The sequence below is a fragment of the Zootoca vivipara genome, chromosome Z1 (genome assembly GCF_965207765.1).
Source record: "Zootoca vivipara chromosome Z1, rZooViv2.hap1.1, whole genome shotgun sequence".
NCBI lineage: Eukaryota > Metazoa > Chordata > Lepidosauria > Squamata > Lacertidae > Zootoca > Zootoca vivipara.
In genome coordinates, this window is record NC_142583.1 from 4,870,272 (window position 1) to 4,896,435 (window position 26,164).

At 40.1% G+C, this 26,164-nt stretch overlaps 1 protein-coding gene across 4 annotated transcripts in view; it reads right to left on the reverse strand.

The window, feature by feature from the left end:
- HTT (huntingtin) overlaps window positions 1-26,164 on the reverse strand; it is a 102,290-nt gene that overhangs the window by 41,096 nt on the left and 35,030 nt on the right. For all 4 annotated transcript variants that reach the window (XM_060279043.2, XM_088657752.1, XM_060279042.2 and 1 more), the window contains 16 exons: window positions 24,972-25,118; window positions 22,320-22,440; window positions 22,058-22,134; window positions 19,094-19,248; window positions 17,603-17,805; window positions 16,976-17,102; window positions 15,554-15,681; window positions 14,938-15,048; window positions 6,996-7,073; window positions 6,681-6,904; window positions 5,641-5,719; window positions 5,042-5,203; window positions 3,005-3,060; window positions 2,237-2,385; window positions 1,587-1,723; window positions 1,292-1,408 (listed from right to left, as the gene is read on the reverse strand). In XM_060279043.2, the coding sequence (XP_060135026.2) occupies window positions 1,292-1,408; window positions 1,587-1,723; window positions 2,237-2,385; window positions 3,005-3,060; window positions 5,042-5,203; window positions 5,641-5,719; window positions 6,681-6,904; window positions 6,996-7,073; window positions 14,938-15,048; window positions 15,554-15,681; window positions 16,976-17,102; window positions 17,603-17,805; window positions 19,094-19,248; window positions 22,058-22,134; window positions 22,320-22,440; window positions 24,972-25,118 (2,071 nt within the window). The remainder of the gene's footprint in view (window positions 1-1,291; window positions 1,409-1,586; window positions 1,724-2,236; window positions 2,386-3,004; window positions 3,061-5,041; window positions 5,204-5,640; window positions 5,720-6,680; window positions 6,905-6,995; window positions 7,074-14,937; window positions 15,049-15,553; window positions 15,682-16,975; window positions 17,103-17,602; window positions 17,806-19,093; window positions 19,249-22,057; window positions 22,135-22,319; window positions 22,441-24,971; window positions 25,119-26,164) is intronic.

Sequence of the window (26,164 nt, forward strand, 5' to 3'; positions counted from 1 at the left end):
GGGACTGCTCTGAGTTTGACTTAGTTGGATAACACCCCCTATATATCTAAAAGTCCTGTATGCCCTAGCTCTTGCTCAAAACACGACAATAGAGGCTCCTACTCGAAAGTAAGGAAGATATATTTATTGAGGAACAGACTCAGTGACAAGGCTAGAGTAGCCTCAAACCTCTGACTAGGTAATGGGAACTGGTGGCGCTTACCAGGCTAGAAGCCGCTGTCAAAGTTCAAGGAGTTCAAGATCAAAGCAAAAAAAGTTCAAAGGCATAAGGCAGCTTGGCTCGATGAGTTCTCACACTAGCCAGCAAAGCTTTTAAAGGCATGGCAGGCAGGGCTGTCTTAAGCCCATCCAGCGCCCTGGCACTAGGTCCCTCCAAGGGCCCGGGAGTGCCAAGCGGACCGCGGCAGCAGCAGGAGGCCACCTCCGAGGACTCCGCGCTGCGCCTCCTTCTTGTTTCCCCAGTGCTGGGTTCCGCTCAGTCAAGCTTCGCCACCAGCACGCGCACCGCGGGAACAACAAGAGCTGCTTGGGCGCTGTGTGCGCGCTGGTGGCAAAGCTCGACTGAGCAGAACCCAGCACTGGGGAAACGAGAAGGAGGCGCAGCGCGGAGTCCTCGGAGAAGGAGCGCAGTCCTGGCCAGATCGCCGGAACCCTGCGCTCACTTGGCGCCCTTCCAGTGCCTGGCGCCGTGGTTCTCCACGCCACTAGCCTCTATGGCTAGGACGGGCCTGATGGCAGGGCAAGCTTATGCATAAGCCTCCTACGGCTTGTTGGAATGCCAAACTTGCGGACGTGCTGGAGAGTGTGGGTCTGCTCCCACTTGTGGAGCCACAGCTGCATCTTGAACAACAAACCTGCACCCTCCCCATCTGACCCTGGGACACCCACCAAAGGAGGGATTAGGTGGCTGGAACTGCCACTTCCACATCAAAAGCTGCCAGGTTGCCAGCCCTCAAATGGGCACAAGCCTGACATCAATAAAGACAATACATAAAAACCAGCAGAGAAATATTTCATGATCCCAGGGTTATTTATTTATTTGAACTTAATTTATTAATTGACCTTAAGCTGACTATCCTTGAACAAAGGAACTTCAAAAGGAGACTGCAGTAAAAACTCCTGAATTTTAATTCATCATCATAAATTTGTTAGTCTTTAAGATGCTACAAGTTTGCCTGTTGTTTTAGCTGCGGCACACTTAACAAGCCTACTGGAAGTTGAAACACACATATTGCAAACAAATAGTGGAACATATAAACATATATTAGTTTAGGTAACTGATAGTTTTAACCTGCTGTTTTGCCAACATTGGGAGAATGATGTCTGCTATCTGTCGGGATAATCTTTTCCATTTGTCTTCATTCTCTCTGTGACACTGCTGCAATACTAGGATGAACATCTCCAGTACCTGAAGATAAATAAAATCTCAGATCTCAGAACACGCCACATTCCTTTATATCATTAGAAAACTATTCCTTTCAGTTCTCTTTGCCGAACACAACATGGAATTCAAGACCTTCAACCCAAACTATTCTAAACAAAAATGGACATACTAAGTAGCCTGCAAGCATGCCTACACAATTTACCTGATGGTACTGGATAAGTCTCAACAACATTGAGACAACCACTTCTTTTTGTGTCTCCAGTTCTTTCCCAGCATCAGCTTTGTTTGCTCCTCTTAATATAAACAGATCATGAACAATGGGCTGCAGAGCTGGTATTGCTACAAAAAAAATTACAATATCAATATTTAATTAAAATGTAACAGAACTCAAAGATATAAACTCTTAACAAGAGACGTTCTGCTGTCAAACCTTAGGACTAATGTATCTTTAATGTGTGTTTTTTTAAATGACACTTGTATTTTAAGGCCAGGAGTAGGGGGAAGGATTCAGAAGCCAAGCCTTTTATCTCTGCTTAGTACAAGACACAAAAGCTTACGGTTCAGCAAACACCCAGATGGCAAAGAACCTAGCTAACAGTTACAGTAACAAAAAATATTCTTCCCAATAGAAGAGTATTTCTTGAATAGGTCAACAACTGGTACAGAAAGGTTTCTTGCACAAATTCCCTTATTAAAAGGAAGAAAAGGCAGGATGTAAAGAAAGCACATAGACTCTCCTGCAAATTTTTATAATGATTGGAATAATTCTCGAATTCAATGCCACAAAACCCTTACAACTTTTTAGCACTTGATATACTGAACATTAGTTATGAAACTTTACTCTTTAATTACCATGCGTAACGGCTTTCCTTCCACTGGCCATTATCCCATCACAGAGCTGAATAATTTTAGGAATTCCAATTATCTGTTTGGAGTGGTAGCGCTCATAAGACAACAATACCAGGAAGAAAAAGATACTAGGAATAATTGCTTCTGATTCCCTAGAGAGAGAAAAAGCAAGAGAAACTTCTGAAACTTCCATAAGGAGGAGGGCCACTCACTTTGGAGGCTCAAAACAGCTGAGAACTAGATTCAGCTACTGACAAAAGAATCTTATGCCTAATAACTCTATAATTTAAATATTCCTAAATGCAGAGCAGTAAGAGAGGATCGTCCCCATGATCTAATTTCTTTCTTGGTTGTGGGAGGATGACATCCCATTTAAAAAATGAAAAAGACAACCACTGTTTTTGCTGTCCTTTTGATGCCATTTTCTTCTCCCATTGCATGATCTCAGCCAATTATTGATCATATATTGCAATGACATAATGACCCCACATACCCAAATCTGATGACATGTCAGCACCACTGAAAGCAAATTAAGTGGCATTACCCTTGCTTGAATGGGGAGGGGATCTGCGCCAATGCTCCCCATTTAGCGACACAACTGCTATGGTGCAGCAAGGGGGGTGTCTTCACAATAGGGATGTAATTTCCCATCTACCCCCAATTGCCACGAGGAAGCAATTTTTGGAAAAATGAAAATCATTTAAAAATTGGACTTGCATTCAATTGTTTATACATATAATTCCAGAAGTCTGTATGAGACTTGATTTATACCTGAACTGTCCCACTTCAATGTATTCAAACTGCTTTAGCACAAACCCAATGAAAACCTGCAAACAAACAAAAAAATCTGCATTAATTTATGCCCCACCAAAAGTTTAAAAAGACAAAACACTTAATGTGCATTGGGATTAAACATCTGATCAGACTTTTTAAAACAACCTCTTGTTGTTCATAAGAATGAACTTGAGACATTAGACCATATCTTCTTCTCCTGTAATTACAGCACTAATGCTAGAAGGAGATTGTTAAATGCTTTACAAATGGATACATCAACCTCTACGTTACCACCTATTCAAATATTATTATCGGACAGTAACGATAAAATCACTTTAATAGTGGCAGAGATTTTATGCTCAGTCCATGCAGAAAGACTAAGCCACTATAAAGAGGATTAGGGGATTGATATATTGTTTCAATTAATATATGTTTATGTATATGTATATGTATGCGTGTGTGTGTGTAAAAATTTTTTTACATCATTGAATTGATAATTTACATATTTTATCTATAATGTCTGTTCTGAAATTGTCGGGTCTGTTGTGCCTAATAAAGGTTATTGATTGGTTGTTCATATTATTCCACATACTGTACATACTATTGCACAAATAGTACATGGGGCTTGTTCCTAAACCTCCCCCCCTCCCAATCAGACTCGTGTGGCGGTGGTTGTACTTTTTTTGAATGTGTGCAAAATGGTCAGTGCCTGTATGTTAAAAAGAAAATGAACAATTTTTGTAGTGACCAACATTCCAGTTGCCAAATGTGTTTCTAAATTTACTATAAAGTTCCCTTGTTATGCCAATGCAGTGGTCAGTTTCTCTGCACATCCTCATGGTATGAAGACAGGGTCACTTCTGACACCATTTAGGGGAAGAAGCTTCCTGGTTTTCTAGTCCAGAATTGGCAAGGAAACAGTTTCCTCCATTAGAAGTATACATGGTCAGGAGTCGGGGTGGGAAGGGAGAGAGTGTTGTTGTTGTTTAGTCGTTTAGTCGTGTCCGACTCTTCGTGACCCCATGAACCATAGCACGCCAGGCACTCCTGTCTTGCACTGCCTCCCGCAGTTTGGTCAAACTCATGTTCGTAGCTTCGAGAACACTGTCCAACCATCTCGTCCTCTGTCGTCCCCTTCTCCTAGTGCCCTCAATCTTTCCCAACATCAAGGTCTTTTCCAAGGATTCTTCTCTTCTCATGAGGTGGCCAAAGTATTGGAGCCTCAGCTTCACGATCTGTCCTTCCAGGGAGCACTCAGGGCTGATTTCCTTCAGAATGGATAGGTTTGATCTTCTTGCAGTCCATGGGACTCTCAAGAGTCTCCTCCAGCACCATAATTCAAAAGCATCAATTCTTCAGCGACCAGCCTTCTTTATGGTCCAGCTGTCACTTCCATACATCACTACTGGGAAAACCATAGCTTTAACTATATGGACCTTTGTAGGCAAGGTGATGTCTCTGCTTTTTAAGATGCTGTCTAGGTTTGTCATTGCTTTTCTCCCAAGAAGCAGGCGTCTTCTGTCTAAGAAGAACAATTGAAGTGGTAGGAACACAGCACCCCTGTTTGACCCTGCCTACTCCTTCCACACATGTGCCTATGAGAACAGAGCAGCCAAAACACTTTTCGGGAAAGGAGACGGCCCTCTGGAATAAGTAGGAATGCAAATATTTCCCTCACTATTCTAGTAGTACACAGGCCATTTTCAACACCCTGCAGGATCCTGAAGTTATGTAATGAATATGTCTTTGAGTAAAAGCTTCCACCATATTTAATATATACAGCATATCCAATAGCAGAATCCGCAGCAATGCTTTATTTCAAAGGAGGTGAAGTGGCAGCCAGCCAAACCAAGAACGAGAGTAAAATATTAGGTTTCAGAAAATAAGGACATGATTTTTTTTTAACACAAATTACATCTTCTCCACTGAAGTAATAAGTCAAGCTTATTTGTCTATAATCATACATTATGTCAATTTGAGTAAGAACACACTCCTCTTTTATCAATTCCACATAAGTGAAACTAAAGGACATACCTGATCGGAGTCGAGAAGACAATAGTTAACCCGCAGCTGAACCAGTTGTGCAAGAAGATCCAAAACTTGCCTCTGTAGCTGTACAGATGTTGTTGTGGTATACTGTTTTAATGCTTTGATGACAAGGGGCTCAAACAAACGAATGTGATTATGAATAATATTCTACGGAAAAGGGGAAATGCAGGAATTAAACTGGATCCCAGTGTGAAAATATTGCATTTAATTGTCAACCTAAAGTGACAAAACGTTTCCTGTCATGATCATGGGCCCAGTTCCAATACTTCCAATAAATCTGTTTTGTGAAAAGCTGGCAAAGGGTTTGGGACTGAAAGGTTTTAGAAACACTTAGGTCAAACTAGAATGGAAAACGTCGACCTCATTTCTTTATAGGCAAGTCTTCCATGATTTTTTAATAAAGCAGGGACTGGTGTGGGTTCACAGGTTTGGATTGCAAAACATTCCTCCCTCAATTGAGCTCTAATAATGAAAGTTGAGTCCTACTTTTTTTTGGGGGGGGGTAAAGCACTCTGTGTCTGTGCCAAAGGAAACCACTGCAAACTGAACAAGCAGCAGTTTTAGAAATGTATTTCTGCTCGTACCTTGTCAGCACGATTCTTCACTGCACTTGACATGCCAGCTTTCAGTTGGGTAGAAACTTTTTGCAATATATCAAACCACCTATAGAAAACAAATATTAATACTTATTATTAGTGCATATTTATTTTAGAATACCTATATTGTTGCAGAGAGTAGTGGAAACCACCCTGTAATCTTTGGAGGAAGGTCGGTATATTCAATTATTATTATTATTATTATTATTATTATTATTATTATTATTATTATTATTATTTGTTGTTGTTGTTGTTGTTGTTGTTAACTGATCTAATTTCAAGAAGGCCTATGGTTAGGCTGAAGAGGTTCATACTGCAACACAAGAGGAGCACCACAAGTGCAGTAAATACACAAATAATTTAACAGGTGACCTGCTTGGGTTTGCCGCCTTATTCCTTCCTCCTGCTCCTGGCGTTAAAATATCAGCTTTATTTATGGGTGTCATAAAAAATGTATTTCTGTTTTCAGAGGGCTCCAGCTGGTGTGGTCTACTTAGAACTTTAAACAGTAAATCTAAACCCCTGTTGCTGAATCTTATGAACCCATGGAAAGAAGAGTAGAGACCGCGTCCTCAGAAACTTGGGATCGCAGCTCATGTGTGACCTTCCTTGCATGCCCACATGCTGGCTAATGTGAATTGTTTCAACTTCCTGGGCTGCAAGACTTCTGAACTTAGGATAGGCAAGCCCAAGAGGCCTGGTGGTTTAGGCCACAGTGCCACTGATGTCCCTTGCATGGCAGTAAGTCCTACTGAAGAGGTCTTACTTCTGAGTAAATAACTATAGGATTGCACTGTAACAGTCATCCTATTAACAATTATCTGGGAATAAGCTCCACTGAACACAGTGGCACTTATTTTTTAGTACGCATGCATAGGACTGCAGTAAAATGTGTATTATATCCTGCTTCTCTTCATCTATGCATTACAAGGACAGTGTGGGTGGGTGGGTGGGTGGGCAGATAGATAGAGAGATATAATGTAAATAAAGGAATATTATTGAAATAAAAGGATAAAAGTTGCTCTTACCCAGAAGTATCATGTTCTTGTTCAGCCTGCATCATATTCCTTAAGCTAGCGTCAGCAAGTGCCTGTGTAAAATGTGTGTAAGGAGCCATGAAGCAATAATGATAAAGACCGGGCCTCAAGTTTGAAGAGCCTAGGCGCTGGGCTTTGCCTTGGGATCTGCTAGGATTTGAAGACAAGCAATCGTATTGTGACGCCAAGTTGGTGCCAAACAACGTCTTTAGCAACTAGGGGGGAAATGGGAAATCAAGTCTAAAATTAGGCAAATGCAGACAAGGTTAACAATATTGAAAGAAAACAACTTTTTTTCCTTTTTACCTGCTGCACACATACAGTTGCCATCATTGGTTCTCTGTTGAAACAGGATTTCAGATAACCCAAAATTTCTTCAACATACTATAAACAGGGAAATTTCAAAAAGTTGCAGTTTAGCCAGTTTATAAAGATGCTGTGCTTTCTCTCTCTATATATATATGTATATACAATAATCACATGATATGAGGAGCTTGGTATTGTAACATTAATTTTATTATACTGAACTATTAAATTAATTTAAGGAACAGAAAACAAAGACGAAATATTGTTATCAGTGATAATACTGACATGGCTCCCAGAGTATTATGGGTGTTTATAAAGTAATTGTAATTCTGTAATGGTACCTCAGCAAGTGGATCAGTGAAAACACTTGTATTTTTTTTTTAATTTAAAAAGTAAACTTTATTGAATCATTTTTAAAAACAAGTACAGTAAAATTATATGTGCACAGAATCCATACAACAAATATAAAAATAAAACCACTTCCCAACTCTTAACGTGTCGCTTATTTCTCCTATTCACTATATTCTTGCGTTGTCATTTCTCCATTTATATCATATTAATATAATTCCCTTTCCTTTTCACTTGATTCTTTTAACAAAAAACCCCTATTCTCCTCTAACTTAAACAGACCCTTAACTCAGTTTGGATATTCTTCTTCCTAAAATATTCTTCCACATATTCCCACTTTTTAATCAATTTCTGTTTCGATACATTTCTTATTACGGCAGTCATTTTATCCAGATTCATAAATTCGACTAATTTTATCTGCCATTCTGCTACCCCTGGTGCCTCTTCTTTTTTCCAATTCTGACCTATCAATAATCGTGCTGCTGCACATCCATAAAGAAAAATATCTCTTCTATCCTTAGGAAGGTTTTCTGGGAGCAGACTTAATAAAAAGTATTCCGGTTTTCTTTTAAAAGTAACTTTCACTATTTTTTTTAATTCCTCATAGACATCCCCCCAAAATTTTTTAATTTTTATACAACCCCACCAGCAATGCATATAATCACCTATTCTGTTACTGCACTTCCAACAATTTTTATCAGCATTTTTATATATTTTGGCAATCTTATCCGGAGTAAGGTGCCAACGATAAAGCATTTTCAGCATATTTTCTTTGATTCCTTCGCAGGCCGTGAATTTCATTGTTCTCTTCAACAGATATTCCCATTGTACTTTATAGATTGGTTTGCCCAGATCCTGTGCCCATTTAGTCATAACACACTTTATTTCCTCATCTTTTAGTTCCCATTCCAAAAGATATTTATAAACTTTGGATAATAATTTGGTCTTATTGTCAATTATTAATTCCTGAATCTTGGATTTCCCTTTAGGGAACCCTTTGACTTTATGCTCCTTAAAAAGGCTTTGAACTTGGATATATTGTAGCCAACTAGCACAATTTGACCTAATCTGCTCATATGATTTCAATATTAATTGGTCTCCTTTCTTTTCTAATACATCTTGATAAGTTAGACAATTTCTCTTTTGGATTTTCCCTCCCACTGCTGTCATTTCTAGTGGGGAAGCCCACCACGGGGTTTGAGGTTCCAATAGATTCCTGAACTCCAACCAATTTTTAAATAAGGTTTTCTTTAAAACATGATCTGAAAATTGTTTAAATTTATTTCCCTCTCCCTGAAACAGGTAAGTGTGCCATCCAGATGTATTTCTAAATCCCTCCACAGTCAATATTTCCTCATCTTCCAATACAAACCATTCCTTGAGCCAGCAAAGGCAGGCAGATGCATGGTAAAGCCTAAGATCTGGAACCCCCCAACCCCCTCTTTCTTTAATATCCGTAAGCAATTTATACTGTATCCTTGGTTTTTCCCCCATCCAAATGAAATTACTTAAATCCTTCCTCCAATTATCGAAGATTTCCTTTTTACCTACTATGGGCAGCATCTGAAATAAGAATAACATCTTTGGGAGTATTGACATTTTAATTGCCGCAATTCTTCCTGAGAATGAGAGTTTCAAATCTTTCCATCGGTCAATATCCTTTTTAATCTCCTTCCAAACTCTTCCATAATTATTTTCAAATAAATTTATATTATTTACGCCAATTATAATGCCCAAATATTTAAATTTTTTTACTATCTCCCATCCTAAAGATTTCTCCAAATTATCCAATTCATTTCCCTTTATATTTTTGACCATCACCTTAGTTTTTTCCCCATTGATTCTAAGCCCCGATATCTCCTCAAAATTTTTTAGAACTTCCCTCAGGCCTTTAATCGTTTCCTCTGGATCTTCTACCATTACCAACATATCATCAGCGAAAGCGCTGATCTTATATTCTTTCCCTTTGACTTTAATTCCTTTAATTTCTTTGTCTTCCTTGATATCTGTTAACAGGAACTCAATTGACAGGACAAACAGCAACGGGGAGAGGGGACACCCCTGCCTTGTTCCTCTTCCTATCTCAAATTCCTCCAACACCTCCCCGTTTAAAATTAACTTTGCAAATTGTTTACTATATATCGAATTGATTCCTTCAAAAAATCTCCCATTTATGCCATATGTCTCTAGCGATTTCTTCATAAACGTCCAACATAATGAGTCAAAGGCTTTTTCGATATCAAGGAAGACAAAGCCCGCTTTTTCCCCCGGGGTCCAGTCTAGGTATTCTATCAGATCCAAAAGGATTCTTATATTTCTAGACATCATTCTTCCTGGTAAAAATCCTTGTTGATTCTTCCCTATGATTCTGATCAAAATCTTTTTTAATCTACTAGCCAAGATATCCGCATAAATTTTGTAATCTGTATTAAGAAGAGAGATCGGCCTGAAATTTCCTACCTGCTTAAATTCCTCCTCATCTTTCGGAATCAAAGTCACATATGCCTCCTGCCACGTCCTTGGCACCGAGCCTCCTTCTAAAATACCATTCACCAATTTTTGATATACCCCTCCTAATTCTTCTTTAAAGATTTTATAATGCTGGCTTGATATGCCATCTGTCCCAGGAGACTTGCCTAATTTAGCTTTGTTAATAGCATCATGTATTTCCTGTAAAGTCACAGGGTTATTAAGTGCTTCTCTTTCTTCCTCCGTGATTATTTCTCTCCTCCTTTCCCTGAAATAATTATTTAATTTTTCTTCATTTATCCTGCCTTTATCATATAATTTTTTATAATATTTAATAAAGCATTTTTGAATATCTTCTATTTTTGTTAACCTTACTTCACCGTCCATAATCCCACTAACTATCCTTTCCTTTTGGATCTTTCTTAATTTCCATCCTAATAATTTCCCCATCTTATCTCCCCACTCAAAATTTCTTTGTTTAGCCCATTTTATCTTGTTTTCTATTTCCTGGCCTATCAATGCAGAGAGCTCCTTCTGTAATATTTTAATTCTCATCCCCAACTCTTTATTATTTGGATCATCCACTAATTCTTCCTCTTTCTTACCAATTTCTTTCTTTATCTCTTCTATATTTTTCTCTCTTTCTCTTTTTATTCTGCTCTTTTGTTGGATATATAATCCCCTAACAAAGGCCTTCCCCGCATCCCATACTGTTGTTATATCTACTTCTTCTGAAATATTATTTTTATAGAATTCTTTTAACAATTCTTTCATTTTTTTTACAAATGCCTCATCGTTTAAAATCCTCTCATCCATCCTCCACCTATTAAATTTCATATTTTTCCCTTTGATTTTTGTCATAATTGGGTTATGGTCGGTTATTGATTTAATCATTATTGCGCATTTATTTGCTTTCTGAATTAAGCCAGGTGTTAGCCAAATCATATCAATTCTAGATGCTGATTTTTTGGCATGGGAAAAATAAGTAAATTTCTTCTCAGTCGGGTTATCCCTCCTCCAGATATCTACAAATTCATAATTCTTAATCAAATTTAGAAAATTTTCTGGTAACTTCCCTCTATCCTTTTTCCTTTCCCTTTTATTTGATCTGTCTAACTCAGGTTGTATTACCCCGTTAAAATCTCCTAATAAGATTATTTCCTCATCCAAAATATACTCTCCCATCTTTTCTCCCAATTTTTTAAAGAAATCTTTTTTACAACCATTTGGCGCGTAGATATTTATCACTACTACATTCTTATCTGGGATAGTTAGTCTCACTCCCACCATCCTTCCCTCCTCATCCTGGAATAATTTCTCCGATTTGATATTTTGTTTGACATAGATTACTACCCCCTTTTTCTTTTTCTTATTGCATGAAAAAAATTCCGTTCCTAATCTTTTATTGACTAATACTCTCTCGTGTTTTTTAGAAATATGGGTTTCTTGGAGTGCAATAACATTCCAATTATTCTTTTTCAATATGCGTTCTATCTTGTTACGTTTACACTTATTATTTAACCCATTGGTATTCCAAGAAACAATATTAAGATCCATTACTTTATTAAACTTCACACAAAAAAAAATTTCTAAAAAATATTTCTACATAGGCAGATTACTCTCTCGAAACAGCTTTAATACAAGGTAAAATAAATTTTTCAAAAGAAGAGGTTATGATCCAGTTTGGCACTTCTGCTATTACTCTCAGGGTTACTTGTTCACCTAAACTTACAAAAAAGAAAATTCAACAGATCAGATTATCAGTTCAGACTATTTTTACTAATCTCCCATTCAATCATTCAAGTTCGTCTCCCCCTTCCTCCCCTTCCTTAAAGAGCTCTTTCCTATTTCTATTACAGAATCTCTCCGCTTCTCCCACCGATCTGAATGTTCTTTTTCTACCTTTAAATACAAAGGTGAGCCCCTCGGGATACTCCCAAGCAAACCAAATACCCTGCTTTGTTAGGGCCTCTGTCAGGTCTTTGTAAGCCTGTCTTTTCATTCTGAACCTTCTAGGTATCTCCCTAAATATGGCTATTGTCCTTCCTTCTATGGTTAGATTTTCCTGTTTTTTCTTTTGGAAGATTTTATCTTTCAGAAATATGGAATTCAAAATTAACATGCAGTCTCCTGGCCCCTTAATATTCTTTGCTCTATCAATTCTTATTCTGTAAACTTTCTCAATGTCCATTGCTAAGTCCTCCTCCTTCACTTGCAGCCATTCAGCCAGTCCTTTAATTATCTTCTCTTCTACTTGTTCACCCGCAGTCTCCGGTACGCCTCTCATCCTCAAATGCAGTTCTTTTTGCTTCATCTCCAGAAGCGCAATTTGGTCCGCTAAGTCCTCCTGTATCTTCTTTCTCTTTTTCTCTTCTTCGTCTTTTTCTCTTGCGGCCTTCATTTCTTTGTTTTCCATTGTCACTTTCTTTATGGCTTCCTCCTGTTTGTTCATTTTAACACTCAAGTCCTTAACAGCTTTATCCAGCTCTTTGTTTTTCCCATGCAGTTCCTTCATTTGGCCAGTCAGATCTGCGATCATTTTAGAATTTCCTTCAATTTTAGATTGGAGATTGTATTCTACAGCGTCTAATTTCTCATTTATAGACTTATTCATTTCCGTTATAAGCTCCTTTATGTCCGACAGAGCATCGTTGTCACCTGGTATAGTCATTGATTGTCTCCTTTGTTGACTTCCTGCCATTGTTGTCGCAGACCCTTGCTGTTCTTTATATTTTTTCAAAGGCATGCTCTGCTGTACAATCACCTTCCTATAAGTCTATCTCTCAAATGCTTTCTGTTAGTTTAAGTCCCTTAGTTTGACAGATTCCCCTTTATTCTCTTCCTTGGGAGTCCCCTCTCCCACCTTTAGAAAATCATTCTCTTTGCTTCAGTCTGCTTCAAAAGGGATCAGCGACAAGAGTGGGGGGGGAGCTCTCCACCGACACAGATCTTTATTCTTTTATGGCAGCTTGCCAACAGTTCAGGTCACAGCGCTCCCTCCCACGCCTCTCAATACTGTAATCCTAGCTGTGCAAGCCGTGTGAGTTGTCACGTCGCTTTCGCTTTTCCCCCTCTCCTCCTCCTCTTTCTCTCCGTTCTTCCCCCTCCTCTTCTCTGCTCAAAGAAAGTCTTTTTAGCAGAGCCTGGCACTCCTCCAAGTCTCCATTTTGAAACAAGTTAAAACAAAGTTCTTAGCTCAGTTATTTGGAGGTTATTCCTTTTATATTATGTATTTCCTCGCTCTTCTGTTACCCCCTGTAATCAGTCCATGGTCTGAAGCACAATTTTAACAGCAATCCGCAGGGCTATCGATCGCAAGTCTCTAGCGACACATTAAAAAAGTTCCTTCGACTCTTCCCCCCGACCCGTGCAGTAATTATAGCCCTTTTAAAATGTTCTCCTCCAACTCACGGGTCGGAATTTCCTGTTTTTCCTTCAGCCGAAGAGCTCTGGTGCTTGCTAGGTGGATCTCTGGGGCGCCGCGTCTGCAGTTACTTTGTAGCGATCGCTGCTCTTACCGCCGAAGTCGCGTCTGGCTCCTCTCCGCCGCTTTCACCTTTTTTGGGGTGCCGCGGCAGAGTTCCGCCACTCTACGCCGCTTTTGTTATCTCAGCAGGGGCCCCGTACCTCTGCCTTTCTATGCGGGGGGGATTTCGGGCGCCAAACACCCCCCGTTCTCCCACTAACTGCAGTTTTTCGCTCCGCTGTTATCGGAGCTCTTTCAACCTGATCCACTCGCTAGGGCACCTTCACCGGAAGTCCCAGTGAAAACACTTGTAAATAGTCCTTCAAGATTGTGTATTTTAAACATATCATTGTGATGGCATATACTGAGCGAAGCATACCTAAAATCTGAGGATATCTGTAAGGACAGTGGTAGAATATCTGTTTTGCATATAGAAGGGGCCCTAGTCAATTGCAGGGGATAGGAGAAACCCATCTGAAATCCTGGAGAGCTACTAGTCACTGCAGACAACAGTGAGGTAGTTGGATCAATGGTGTGACTCAATATAAAGCAGGGAACCTTTTGGGCCAACAAACCAGATTGTCACCTGTCCCCACCCCCTGCAGGCCAACTTACCTGTCCATTGGCCGCCCAGCTATTTCACGCAGCTATCAAAATCCCTTGCCCTGTACTTCCTAAGCACAAAGCACTGATGTGGGGCTGGGAAAGGTGCTTTCTGCAGGGACTGACTGCATGATCAGCTTCCCAATGGGGAAACTCAAGTCTCACAGCCCATTCAGGAGGGTTAAATGCAACATCCAGCAGCTGATGAGCATTGACTTCAACTCTGCTTTCTGCAGGGACTGGCTGTGCAATCCGAGTTCCCCATGAGGAATGCAGTTGTGCAGCCAATCCATCTGTGTCTCTACTTGCCCCACAACAGATATCACATACATACAGGCCAAATTGTTTTGAGTCATGGCTAGTTAAATTTGGGGCCCGGGCTAGAGACTCTCTACCCCTGGTATAAAAGCAGCTTCCTTTGTTCCTATGATTCAGAAATGGAAAGCAGTGCTATTTTTCATTTGCACCCCTACTTTAATAGCACCTCCTCCAACTGCTCTGGAGACTGCTAAGGAACCTCTCCAGAGTTTCAAGGATGGCTTATCATACAACACACAAGGGCTGTGTCTGGAAACAGGGGACACATTGATCCCCAAATAGAATAGGCAGATCCAACAACGAGCAAATCGTAGGTTTGTTTACATATACTTAAGTTCAACTGACATCATTGTGGTGTACGGGTGCACACACACTCCTAGATTCTGTCAAAAATCATGGCCCGTTAAACTACCTGACAAGCTTTGCATGTACGCTGAGACTTCTGACTCATTTCATTCTTATAAGAGTCTGATAGGCTGCTTGTGAAGGCACTTTTGAGAATTTGAAAGTAGAAAGAAATGTCAAAAAATCTTGGCATGGACTGAAGGGGTTCTCAGGATAGGAGTCCAAATCTTTAAAGCCAACTTCCGATACCAACCAATAGGGACAGGAATTACTTAACAAAATATACCATCACATCCAGTATGAGGATAACTTGTAAAACAATTAAGACTTGTTTCTCTAGTTGATGAAGTGACACAGTCATTAAAAAGCATTACAAGTAATTAATTAACCCACTTTTCCAACATCTTGAAGAGTGGCAAGCTCTAAAATCTGAGAGAGGACATCCAAAGCAGACCGCAGAAATCCACCAAACTTTTCATTGTTGTTCTGGAGATCCAGTGTAACCTTATCCACCGATACAAAATGAAGAAGAAGAAGAAGAAGAAGAAGAAGAAGAAGAAGAAGAAGAAGAAGAAGAAGAAGAAGAAGTTGAGAGCATAATAACCATTTAGCAAGTTTGTAAAACCCTTGCAATAAGTTATCTAATAATACACCTCATCAAACTACTTATCAACAGACTACTAATAGGCGGGCACAGGACTGCTATCAAAAATGGAACCTACTACAAAAAATTAAGGAACTGAAACCTTTCCAAGCAGAAAGAAAAAGGAGTGGGATGCTTCATTTAATTTTGTGGATTAAATTTAATGCGCTTCATTTAGGTATTCTGTATGTTGTTTTTATGCAGCAACTGGGCTCAAGAAATGAAGCAAAAATACACTTCTCTAATGCTTGCTGCTAAGCTATGACTTGGAACCCTAAGAAAATACAATTTACAATATGAATTAACTCGGTAACATCAGAGCATGCATGTTTTGAAGATAGATTTAAGTGCAGGGGGAGATAGTACCTTATAGTTAGCATGGGTAGCTTTCAAAACATCATACAGCTTGAGATATGAAGGGAGATGATAGAAGTTACCCAGTGTTGACGATTTGCTTGTTGGAACAGGACCTGAAGCATCTGTTTGCCTGGGAGCTTGTTAATGAAAAAAAAAATTCTATTAGTGTTAAACTCTTAGAACTGACCTCCAGAGATGACAGCGATTCTCTGTGTAATCACTTTGTGGATTAAATATATATGCACTTCAAATATCTAAAGGGCTGTCCCATGGAAGATGGAGCAAGCTGGTTTTCTCCTGCTCTGGAGAGCAGGACTGCAACAAATTACTTCACTTTACAGACTCTCCTTTCTTGGAGGCTTCTAAGCAGAGGTTGGATGGCCATCTGTCATAGATGCCTCAGTAGAGATTCCTGCATTGCAGAGGGTTGGACTAGATGACATTTGGGGTCCCTTCCAACTTTACAATTCTATGATTCTAAGTGGGATTTGCATGCTCTTCTCAGGAATGTTTTTTTGGGGGGATTCTGTTCTTTAGTTCCCCCCTTAGTTGCACTTCTGCAAACCACAGGGTTCTTTCAAGTACAGATTTTGGCTGTATTTGGTCCAGCAGTTGGAGAACTGAAATGATCATTACCCAACCCAGTTAACCCTTCCTTATCCCACTGAAATCTGAAACTGCTATGGGTTTGTAGTATTATTATGAGTCTGTGATAAATTTTATTTCGCCTTTTCCCTATGCTCCTGTTTTTAAAATATTATTAATTCAATTTGCATACTGCCCTTCATCCAAAAATCTCATGGCAGTTCACAACAGAAAAATACAAAATGAGAAAACAAAACACATAATAAAATAAAAACAAAAAAACTCCCCTCTCACAGTAAGCATATTCTGTGCATATTCTGTGCATATTCTGTGCAAACCAAGCCAGGAGAGATCCAACATGGTGTGAGCAGGTGTCTGTTTGTGTAAGGGGCTTCTCCTTCCTCTCTTTTGCACTCTGCAGACCTTTCTACACTCACCAACATGAGTGCAATGTGACTTGCAAACCTGGCCTTTATATTTAACCATCTTAGAGCTGCTATGAAAAAGCTAATAAACAAGCCAGCTTCATGTGGACCCGTTATTCTGACTATAAAACAATTGCAAGATTAGAAAGAAACGGCTTTGTCAGAAAACTCATCAAAAAGATGCGCAGTTTCCAAATACTGTACTGTACTATTTACAGGTAGGTAGCCGTGTTGGTCTGAGTCGAAGCAAAATAAAAAAATTCCTTCAGTAGCACCTTAAAGACCAACTAAGTTTATATTTGTACTGTACTATATAAGCAGAAACAGGGCAATGCTGGGGGGGGGAGTGTGAACTGAATTGGAAAATACAAAACATTAATTGGCTATGCTATGCATAGCTTGACAGACTCATCCTACCCACCTGGGCTGTTTTCACTATTCTTTTTAGGGCTCATTGGTACGGATGTCTGTTCAGCAACATCTTTCTCTTTTCCCTTGCGCCGAATTGGACTCAGAGAAGGTGGATTTGTTAGAGATGGTAAAGTTGCCTTTAAAAAAAAGTATCAGTTAAAAAAAACAGAAACACAACTATGCTTAGTAAAAAAAAGGCTGCAGGAAAACAAGGAACATGCCAATCTGCAGTCTTCTTAGCATTAACCATTTTAGCATATAAAGGGTATAAACTGCAAATCATTACATTTTAGATACATTTTTAAAAACCTTAGAGCCTAATTTTATCAAATTCTTTTATAAAGGACAGATAAAACACTTTTTCTGCATCTAACTGAACTATTTATTTTAATTATGAATAAACCATAAACAAACTGAGAGCAACTACAATGCCATAAACAGCGACATCTGATGGGAGTTTTCCTTGCTCTCTCACCACTCCCAGCCCTCCAAATTTGGCTCTGGATGGCTGAGTGACAACACTGGAGTTTATTTAACGGCACTACTTTGTGACACTTCAGTTATTCCTAACGAAATGGGGAAAGCATATACTACTATTGCTGCTTAAGTATATTGTTACTAAAAAACAAAGCCATACCTTTATTGTTGAACCAGGAACAACATCATCCATTACATGAGCACAAATATTAACGACCTTCAGCAAATGGGAAAAAATCTGCTCTACCAAAATGACAAGAGTTCTGTCTGCTAGAGCTGGCCAAGGCTCCTCCTGTTTAGCCCCACCAGTATTAGCATCCTCTTCATTAGTCCAGGGGTTTTTCAAAGATTTTGAAGCACTAGCTGAAATCATAACAAGCAGCAAATTCCTTAAGTTAATTATATATTAAAGAAGTCTGGAATATGAATTAGGTAAATGTTCCTTACCAGAGTTCACTCTATGTATGTATCTATCTATCTACCTATCATCACACATGGTGTGTGTGGGCGTGTATAAAACACATGGTTGATAAATGAGTAAAAGCCTTCCACTTTTTAGGGGAAGGACTGTAGCTCAGGGGTAGAACACATGCCTTGCATGCAGAAAGTTCTACATTCAATCACCAGATCTCCAGGTACAGCAGGGAGAGATCCTGACAGAAAACTCTGGAGAGCTGCTGCCAGTCAGTGTAGACAATACTGAGTAAAACAGACCAATTGTCTGACTCAGTATAAGGCAGCTTCAAATCACAGATGAGTTAGATCTTACTATGTACCCCACCTGGCGTTTTAAGCAAGGCTGGTGGGCACAAGAGGTGGGGTGGGAGCTAGGAATAAGGTATAAATAGTGCCACCTTTACATTTTAATATAATTATTTGTCCCTACCAATGATCAATGAAATTAGGGTAGTGTCACCCAGGGCACCTTACTCCCCAAAGACCTCCACTGAAGCATATGTTGTAAAACGCAGGATGTTATCTGAATGCTTCATTTATTGAAGAAAGAAAATTAAAATATATGTGTTTAAAAAACACTTTTAATTGTGCTTGGAAATGGACCTGTAACTAGTATTAAAATAAAGAACCCCTGGCAGTTAAGTCCAGCCGTGAACGACTCTGGAGTTGCGGCGTTCATCTCACTTTACTGGCCGAGGGAGCCAATGGTTGTCCACAGCCAGTTTCCCCGAGTCATGCAGCCAGTATGACTAAGCCACTTCTGGCAAAACCAGAGCAGCACACGGAAACGGCGTTTACCTTCCCGCCGGAGTGGTACCTATTTATCTACTTGCGCTTTGATGTGCTTTCGAACTGCTAGGTTGGCAGGAGCTGGGACCGAGCAACCGCCGACCTTCCGATCAGCAAGCCCTAGGCTCTGTGGTTTAGACCACAGCGCCAACCGTGTAACTAGTATATTCACTGCAAAAATGGAATGTTTTCTATATCTGGTCTCAGGTTATAATCACACTACCGTATTCTGGCAAACAATAGTTTCTGAACAGTCTTCAAGGCACTTTCCTACACGAAACATTGCAACAGCCCAAATAAGATGCTACCAGTGCATGGAAAAGGAAAGAATGAGAAGAGAGAACCTGAGTGACAGCCATAAACTGTTGATTAAGATTAAATCATCATTGCTGAACTTTCTTCCTACCTGCAAGCAGGTTTCCAGCCAGTATTAAAGCATCTTGGTGTGCAGAAAGATCTAGTGGGAACCAAGCGGATGAAAGCAGGGACAGAACCAAACCAGCCATACCAATAGTGCTACTCTTTTGAGAGTCTTCGGTAGTAGAACCCAGTAGAGTAAAACTGGAAGTTGAATTATGAACAGTCAGTTTCCACAAAAGGCAATATACACGATAATGCATAATAAAATATAAAAGTTAGCACAAAAATGCAAATAAAATATTGAGGATGCCCCTGCCTCATACTTTTAGCAAGTTTCCATAGTGGTCTGTAGTGTTCCCTGGCCTGAAGCAATGCAATTACGGGTGCAACGCAAGTTAGTTTGTGTAAAATTATGAATTGAACCATCTAGCAACCTTATTCTTTAGCATTTGGGGAACTGAACTAAAGACAGCAAAGGCTAAAGATGGAAATACACATCTCCAACTAAGTCCAAGAAGTCCAATGGGGCCTGGTAGATAGTATGACGTTCCAACCAGGTTATGCTCCTATCTCTGGGTAGTTCTTTGGCCTTCATCTGGGGCTTCCAGGCAAGATCAACTACTCTGAAAAGCTGGCATCAATCATTAAATAAACTGACTATCTTCCAAGGTTTCAACAGCAGCTTTGTTCCAGAGGGATCCAACACATGCACACACAGAGGACTAGACCATGAGTAGGCAAACTAAGGCCTGGGGGCCAGATCCGGCCTAATTGCCTGTGGATGGTCAGGGAATCAACATGTTTTACATGAGTAGAATGTGCCCTTTTATTTAAAATGCATCTCTGGGTTATTTGTGGGGCCTGCCTGGTGTTTTTACAGGAGTTGAATGTGTGCTTTTATTTAAAATGCATCTCTGGGTTATTTGTGGGACACAGGAATTTCTTCATTCCCCCCCCGAAATATATATATAGTCTGGCCCTCCACAAGGTCTCAGGGACAGTTGACAGGCCCCCTGCTGAAAAAGTTTGCTGACCCCTGGACTAGACTGTATCTGGAATTGCTATTCTAGTTTGCAGTCTGAGAGAGAGAGAGGCAAGAAGCAGACACCCCCCCCCCACTCCTTCATCAGCCTATCTGGGACTGACTACAATTTGACTCCACGTAAGAGTGTGGACCTGAAAGAGAGGAGAGACAACCATAAAAGGAGGGAGGGAGGGAAGGAAGGAATGTGGCTGTCGATATATCTCTATGCTAATCTAGAAGGCCCATTCATGGTAAATTATCAACATTCCTGTCTCTGATTGGCATGGGATACATCCTCACGATGTGAGGTGCTGAAGCTAAGATGATCTTTGGGAAGATCTGAAAAACAGAAAGCATCTGTCTTAAAACAAGGTGAGCACATTCTATAAAACCAAGGAAAACATTCAAAGTGTGAAGGTCGTCTGATTAAAATGCTAGCGTTTGTGAATAGGACGACTGAGGTTGTCCTCTTAAGTGTGCAGTAATCTGTAAGAGGGTGGATGGATGCTGAGCCTCATAGGTGAGAGCAATACGTGCCTTTATCCTCCTAGCAACAGTGAAGGAAGAGCCCCCCCCCTTGCCCAAGGAAATAAAAAAGGAGTTAATGAAAAGTAAGGACGCAGTCTTAATCCAGTATATTTTAAGGACCCTCTTACCCTCTGGCCTGTGCCAGTCCTTTTACAAAAGGGTATTGAGTTTTGGGGCAAAAAGAAAGCAACATCTCTTAAATTGTTGGATAATTCTTTATAACAGTGTTACTAATTAACCAAGTTTTGTTGTTGTTGACAACAAAGAAAAATGAAAGTAAAAGGTAAAGGGACCCCTGACCATTAGGTCCAGTTGTGACCGACTCTGGGGTTGCGTGCTCATCTCGCATTATTGGCCGAGGGAGCCGGCGTATAGCTTCCAGGTCATGTGGCCAGCATGACAAAGCCGCTTCTGGCAAACCAGAGCAGCACATGGAAACACCGTTTACCTTCCCGCTGTAGCGGTTCCTATTTATCTACTTGCATTTTGACATGCTTTCGAACTGCTAGGTTGGCAGGAGCTGGGACCAAGCAACGGGAGCTCACCCCGTCACAGGGATTCGAACCGCCGACCTTCTGATCAGCAAGCCCTAGGCTCAGTGGTTTAACCACAGCACCACCTGTTGGATAATTCTTTATAACAGTGTTACTAATTAACCAAGTTTTGTTGTTGTTGTTGACAACAAAGAAAAATGAAAGTATTTACTATCAAATACTGGTAGCTTAAAGGCAATTGTCACTTTTGAATATCTAAATTTTGACATTGACAATTTAAAACATGGCACAGAAATTGAAGATGATGCAGACTTCTATTGGTGAAGTATTCATGGCAGAGAAAGGATCCACCATCAGCAAGTATAATCCCCATAAGGCAACAGGCACAGAGAAAGAAAGATACAGACCAGGGATGGGGAACTTGTTCCCCTCTGGATATTGTTGGACTACAACTCCCATCATTTCTAGTCATAGTGACTGGGGCGGATATGAGTTCGAGACCAACATCTGGAGCGAGGGACATAGTTTCCCCATTCTTTGCATAGACATCTGTTATCTACTCAGAATATTTTAAAAATCCCAACAAAAAACTAAAATTAACATTTCTGATCCGCTCTCTCTAGCAGGTTTTCATGCCTTTGATGAGAGCAGTAAGGAACTAAGAATCACACAGAAAGTAAGCTGTTAACTTCTGAAAAGAAAATTATTCCACCTTATACTCGAATACTACATAGTCCTCTTCACTGGAAAAAGTTCTTGTTTCTCACACCTTTATACTTATTAAGATAAACCATCTTTTTAAATTATCTGACTTTCTAGACCTCAATATGACAGCCTATCACGCTAATATTGAAATTTCATTCTCATTAGGGTTCAATGGCAAATAAGCGAATAAGACTGTATCGCGATACTGTTTTTGTAAACATGAGCTCTAGAAGCTTGTGTAGAGGAGGAAGAAACATACCTGCAGTGCCATCCTCCGCTCCAGGTGCAGACTGGAAATGATGTGGACAGAAGACACAAAGCTTCACAACAACCAAACTAAAATACCAAAACAGAAAATACATTTCTATCAATAACATGGGGAAATATGAAGCATGACACAGCATCCCCACCCTTAGCCTCCATCATGGGCGCTTGAAATATCAATGCTTTATACACAGAAGAAGTAAAAAATATCTGAATATATTTAAAAACTCAGCTGGTAAACTTCTGGACAAACTCACTGTTAGAGATCTTGTTGATGATGTTGTCAAGGCATGGGAAACTGCAGAAATAACTCTAGAAAGGTTATTTTCCATTGTGACATCTGTTGGACTTGGTAATATATTATATCCTCTGTACGTTCTAAAACAAAAGCAATAAATAGGTGTTACTTTTTCCTTTAAAAGTTGAATAGTACCTTGTTGAATGAGGGAGGAATTGAATATAATTTGTGATCTTCACCGTCCCATGTGAGGTCTGCCTGATGTATATTCCCAGGGTTGTTCTTTGAATATTACCCTTTTTAAAAAAGTGACTATATAGACTCCAGACTATAACTTGCATCAGCCTCAGCTAGCACAGACAAGGGATTGGAGTCCAACAACAGCTAGAAGACACAAGATTGGGCAAGGTTGTTCTAGAACAGGCATCCCCAAACTTCGGGTCTCCTGATGTTTTGGACTACAATTCCCATCTTCCCCGAAGACTGGTCCTGTTAGCTAGGGATCATGGGAGTTGTAGGCCAAAACATCTGGGGATGTTTGGGGATGCCTGTTCTAGAGGACTGAACCAGACAAGGATTCTGAAGTGGCATTCTAGATCCACCATGTTGTTGTTTAGAAGTTTAGTCGTGTCCGACTCCTCGTGACCCCATGGAACAGAGCATGCCAGGCACTCCTGTCTTCCACTGCCTCCCGCAGTTTGGTGAGACTCACTATTTGGTCAGACTCACTATGGTGAATCTTGTCGAAGCTACCAACAAGATCCACCATAGGAAATGCTATCCATTACACAGTATGAAAAGCAGGAATGGTGACATTTATGCCATATTTTTATTTCTTCCTTTTCTCGGGTGCTATATATATAGCTGCTGGTTTGCTCATGCAACTACTTACAAAAATAGTAATACTGTAATACTGTTGTCCCCACCACCCCCCTCCAGATGACCATAGGGAAGAATGCCCTTTTGAATATATTCATTTGTTCAGTCTTGCTCACCATCTAGAAACTGTATTTATTCCCTCAATAATTAGGGTACACAACTGAGAGACCAAGTTTCCAAAAGAGATTAATCTGCAATTTCTTATCCATCCTTGTCCAGTCCACACTTGCCACATACAGATCACAGACCAAGTGCAGGTTATAGGTTATAGTCTGTTTCCTAACACAATTCAAAGTGATGGTTATTATCTAGGTAAAGGTAAAAGTAAAGGACCCTTGGACAGCTAAATCCAGTCAAAGGCGACTATGGGGTATGATGCTCATCTCGCTTTTCAGGCCAGGGAGCCGCCGTTTGTCCACAGACAGCTTTCCGGGTCATGTGGCCAGCAGGACTAAACCGCTTCTGACGCAAAGGGACACCGTGACGGAAACCAGAGCACATGGAAATGCCGTTTACCTTCCCGCCACAGTGGTACCTATTTACTACTTGCACTTGCACTGGTGTAGTAGGAGCTGGGACAGAGCAATGGGAGCTCACCCTGTCATGCAGATTCAAACTGCCCGACGATAGATCGATAGATGATCTATAAAACCCTATGTGGCTTGGTTTCTTGCTATCTGAAAGACTGTATTCCTTCACAGGAACTTGCTCAGGCTCTGAGATCTATGGGGGAGGCCCTTCTCTCTGTCCCACCAGCCTCATAGGCATGCTTATTTCCTATCCACGCAGGAACTCTTTTCCTGGAGAAGCTGGTCTGGATCCCTTCTTGCTGTCCTTCCACCAGCAGGTGAAGACTTTCTTGTTCCAACAGGCTTTGGGGAATTGACTGCTTTGTTGCCTGCATGTTTTTAAAATATTTATATATGGTATGTGTGTTTAATTGGATTTTCATGATTGGTTTCTCTGTTTTTAGCGGTTCTTGTTTTAATCTACAAGCTGCCACGAATCCCATCAAGGAAAAAGGTGGGGTATAAATAAATAACATCCCTCTCACAGATCACACACACAAACTTATACCTCTCCCCCTCTCACAGACCACACATACATACATTCCTCCCCTTCTTCCCTCAAATATACCCCCCACACCTCCCTCTTTCTCTGCTCAAGTGCATCTCTCTCAAACAGACACACACAGCGAGTCCTAGCATTCCCCTTGCCACCAAAATATCCCAAAAATATTTTTATAATATTTTTTTAAACCACGGGCAACAGGTTGGCAATCCCTTTCTCAAATATACTCTCAGGGTAAAAATACAAACCAAAATTTAACACCAACTAGGAAGCTTGCTCAATTAGAGAATGGTTAACCCAAATTGCAGAAATTGATATATTAATGGATTAACTGTTTCAGTATTGTTAACAGCTAAACGTGCATCTTTTATTTATTATTGAGATATATCAATTATATTGAGATATATCAAATATATATATATAATCTTGGTGTAACATCTTGGCATTGGACTGTAACTTGTTTCCGTAACAACACCGTCAAGCCTTAGGATGCAGTGTAAAACAAGTCCTTATTACTGCCAATTTACCATGAGCAACCGCCTTGCAACAATGAGACACTATTGCACAAATATCCTTGATCAAAAGTAAGAGAAGCTGCTATTGAGGGCGAAGTGAAAACTGTTTTGAATGCTGTAAAGAAATGGGGTCCAGCTGGTTATGCAGGAATTTGACTGAACATAGTTTTCTTGCCAAGCAATGAGACGATAAAGTGTAACTCTACCTGGTGATAGTGCTTACTGCAAAATGAGAAGCAGGCTGAGTTTCATGCATTAGCAGCTTTAGATAGACACTACTTTGGTCCCTTGCCACTGCTACTACTGGATCAGCTTGCCCTTGGTCACAGTTATAGAACAGCTTTGGAACCAGCCTGAAACAAAAGAGAACAGAAGCCACAATGCAGACCAGTTATGGAAAAATAGTGAAATGTAGATTATATGCAAGCTTCCTCATCTTCAAGATCGAAGTGTGATATTCATTTAAAGCAACAGGCAAACACTACCTTTTAGCCTTAAAAGGCTAACTACCATGAAGAATCTAATCCACATTACAAAACTCACTATGGCCAACATTTTTAATTCATTAAGGTATTTGGGTTATATGGACAAATAAACTAAAAACAAGAAGAACTTACCCCATGTCTTTGCTTTATCTGAGTGGATGTAGCAACCGAGTAATTTCATTGTTCCCGCAAGGGGACAATGACAATAAAGATATCTTATCTTATCTTATATATAGCCTATACATATACATATATACATACACCTTGTTTCCCCTTTTTTAATATGTAGTCATAAAGTAAGCCAGCCATAAAAACCGTACTGGTAATAAAAAAATAAGACATCCCACCGAAAGTAAGCCACCCTGTGTTTTTTTGAGGGGAAAAAAGTTATAAGATGGTGTCTTAAAAAAGGGGAAACACAGTATATATGTAAGACTCAAAGACATGGGGTAAGTTGCTAAAACTAAGGAAAATAAAGCAACAATAAAATGATATCAAAAACTGAAAATTTATCTGAAGAAGCAGGAGAACCAGGAGAAACAACTTGCTGAGTCAGGCAGGAGAAAAAACTGAGGAGGAAGTGCCTGTCTCCCACAAGTCTTTGCTCCTACCTAAGGTCATGTGAGAGGAAATACCCAATCCACTGTTCCCAGTATCCCATGAAACAAACTGAATGGTTTTCATGGGCTAATGGAGTTCAAATATGGTTCCACCCCAACTCTGAAAACTATCAAAGAAACCCAACTTTTCAGTTGGACTTCTTTTCAGAGACTTCTGGTCTCTCGTTCCAAGACAAGGACCGCCAAACTATGTCCTGCAGCATCAAAATTCAGGAAACAGTCTTGCAGTCTGGCAAACCCAACAGCAGGCGTCCTCAATCCCAGCCCTCCAGGTGTTTTTGAGACTACAATTCC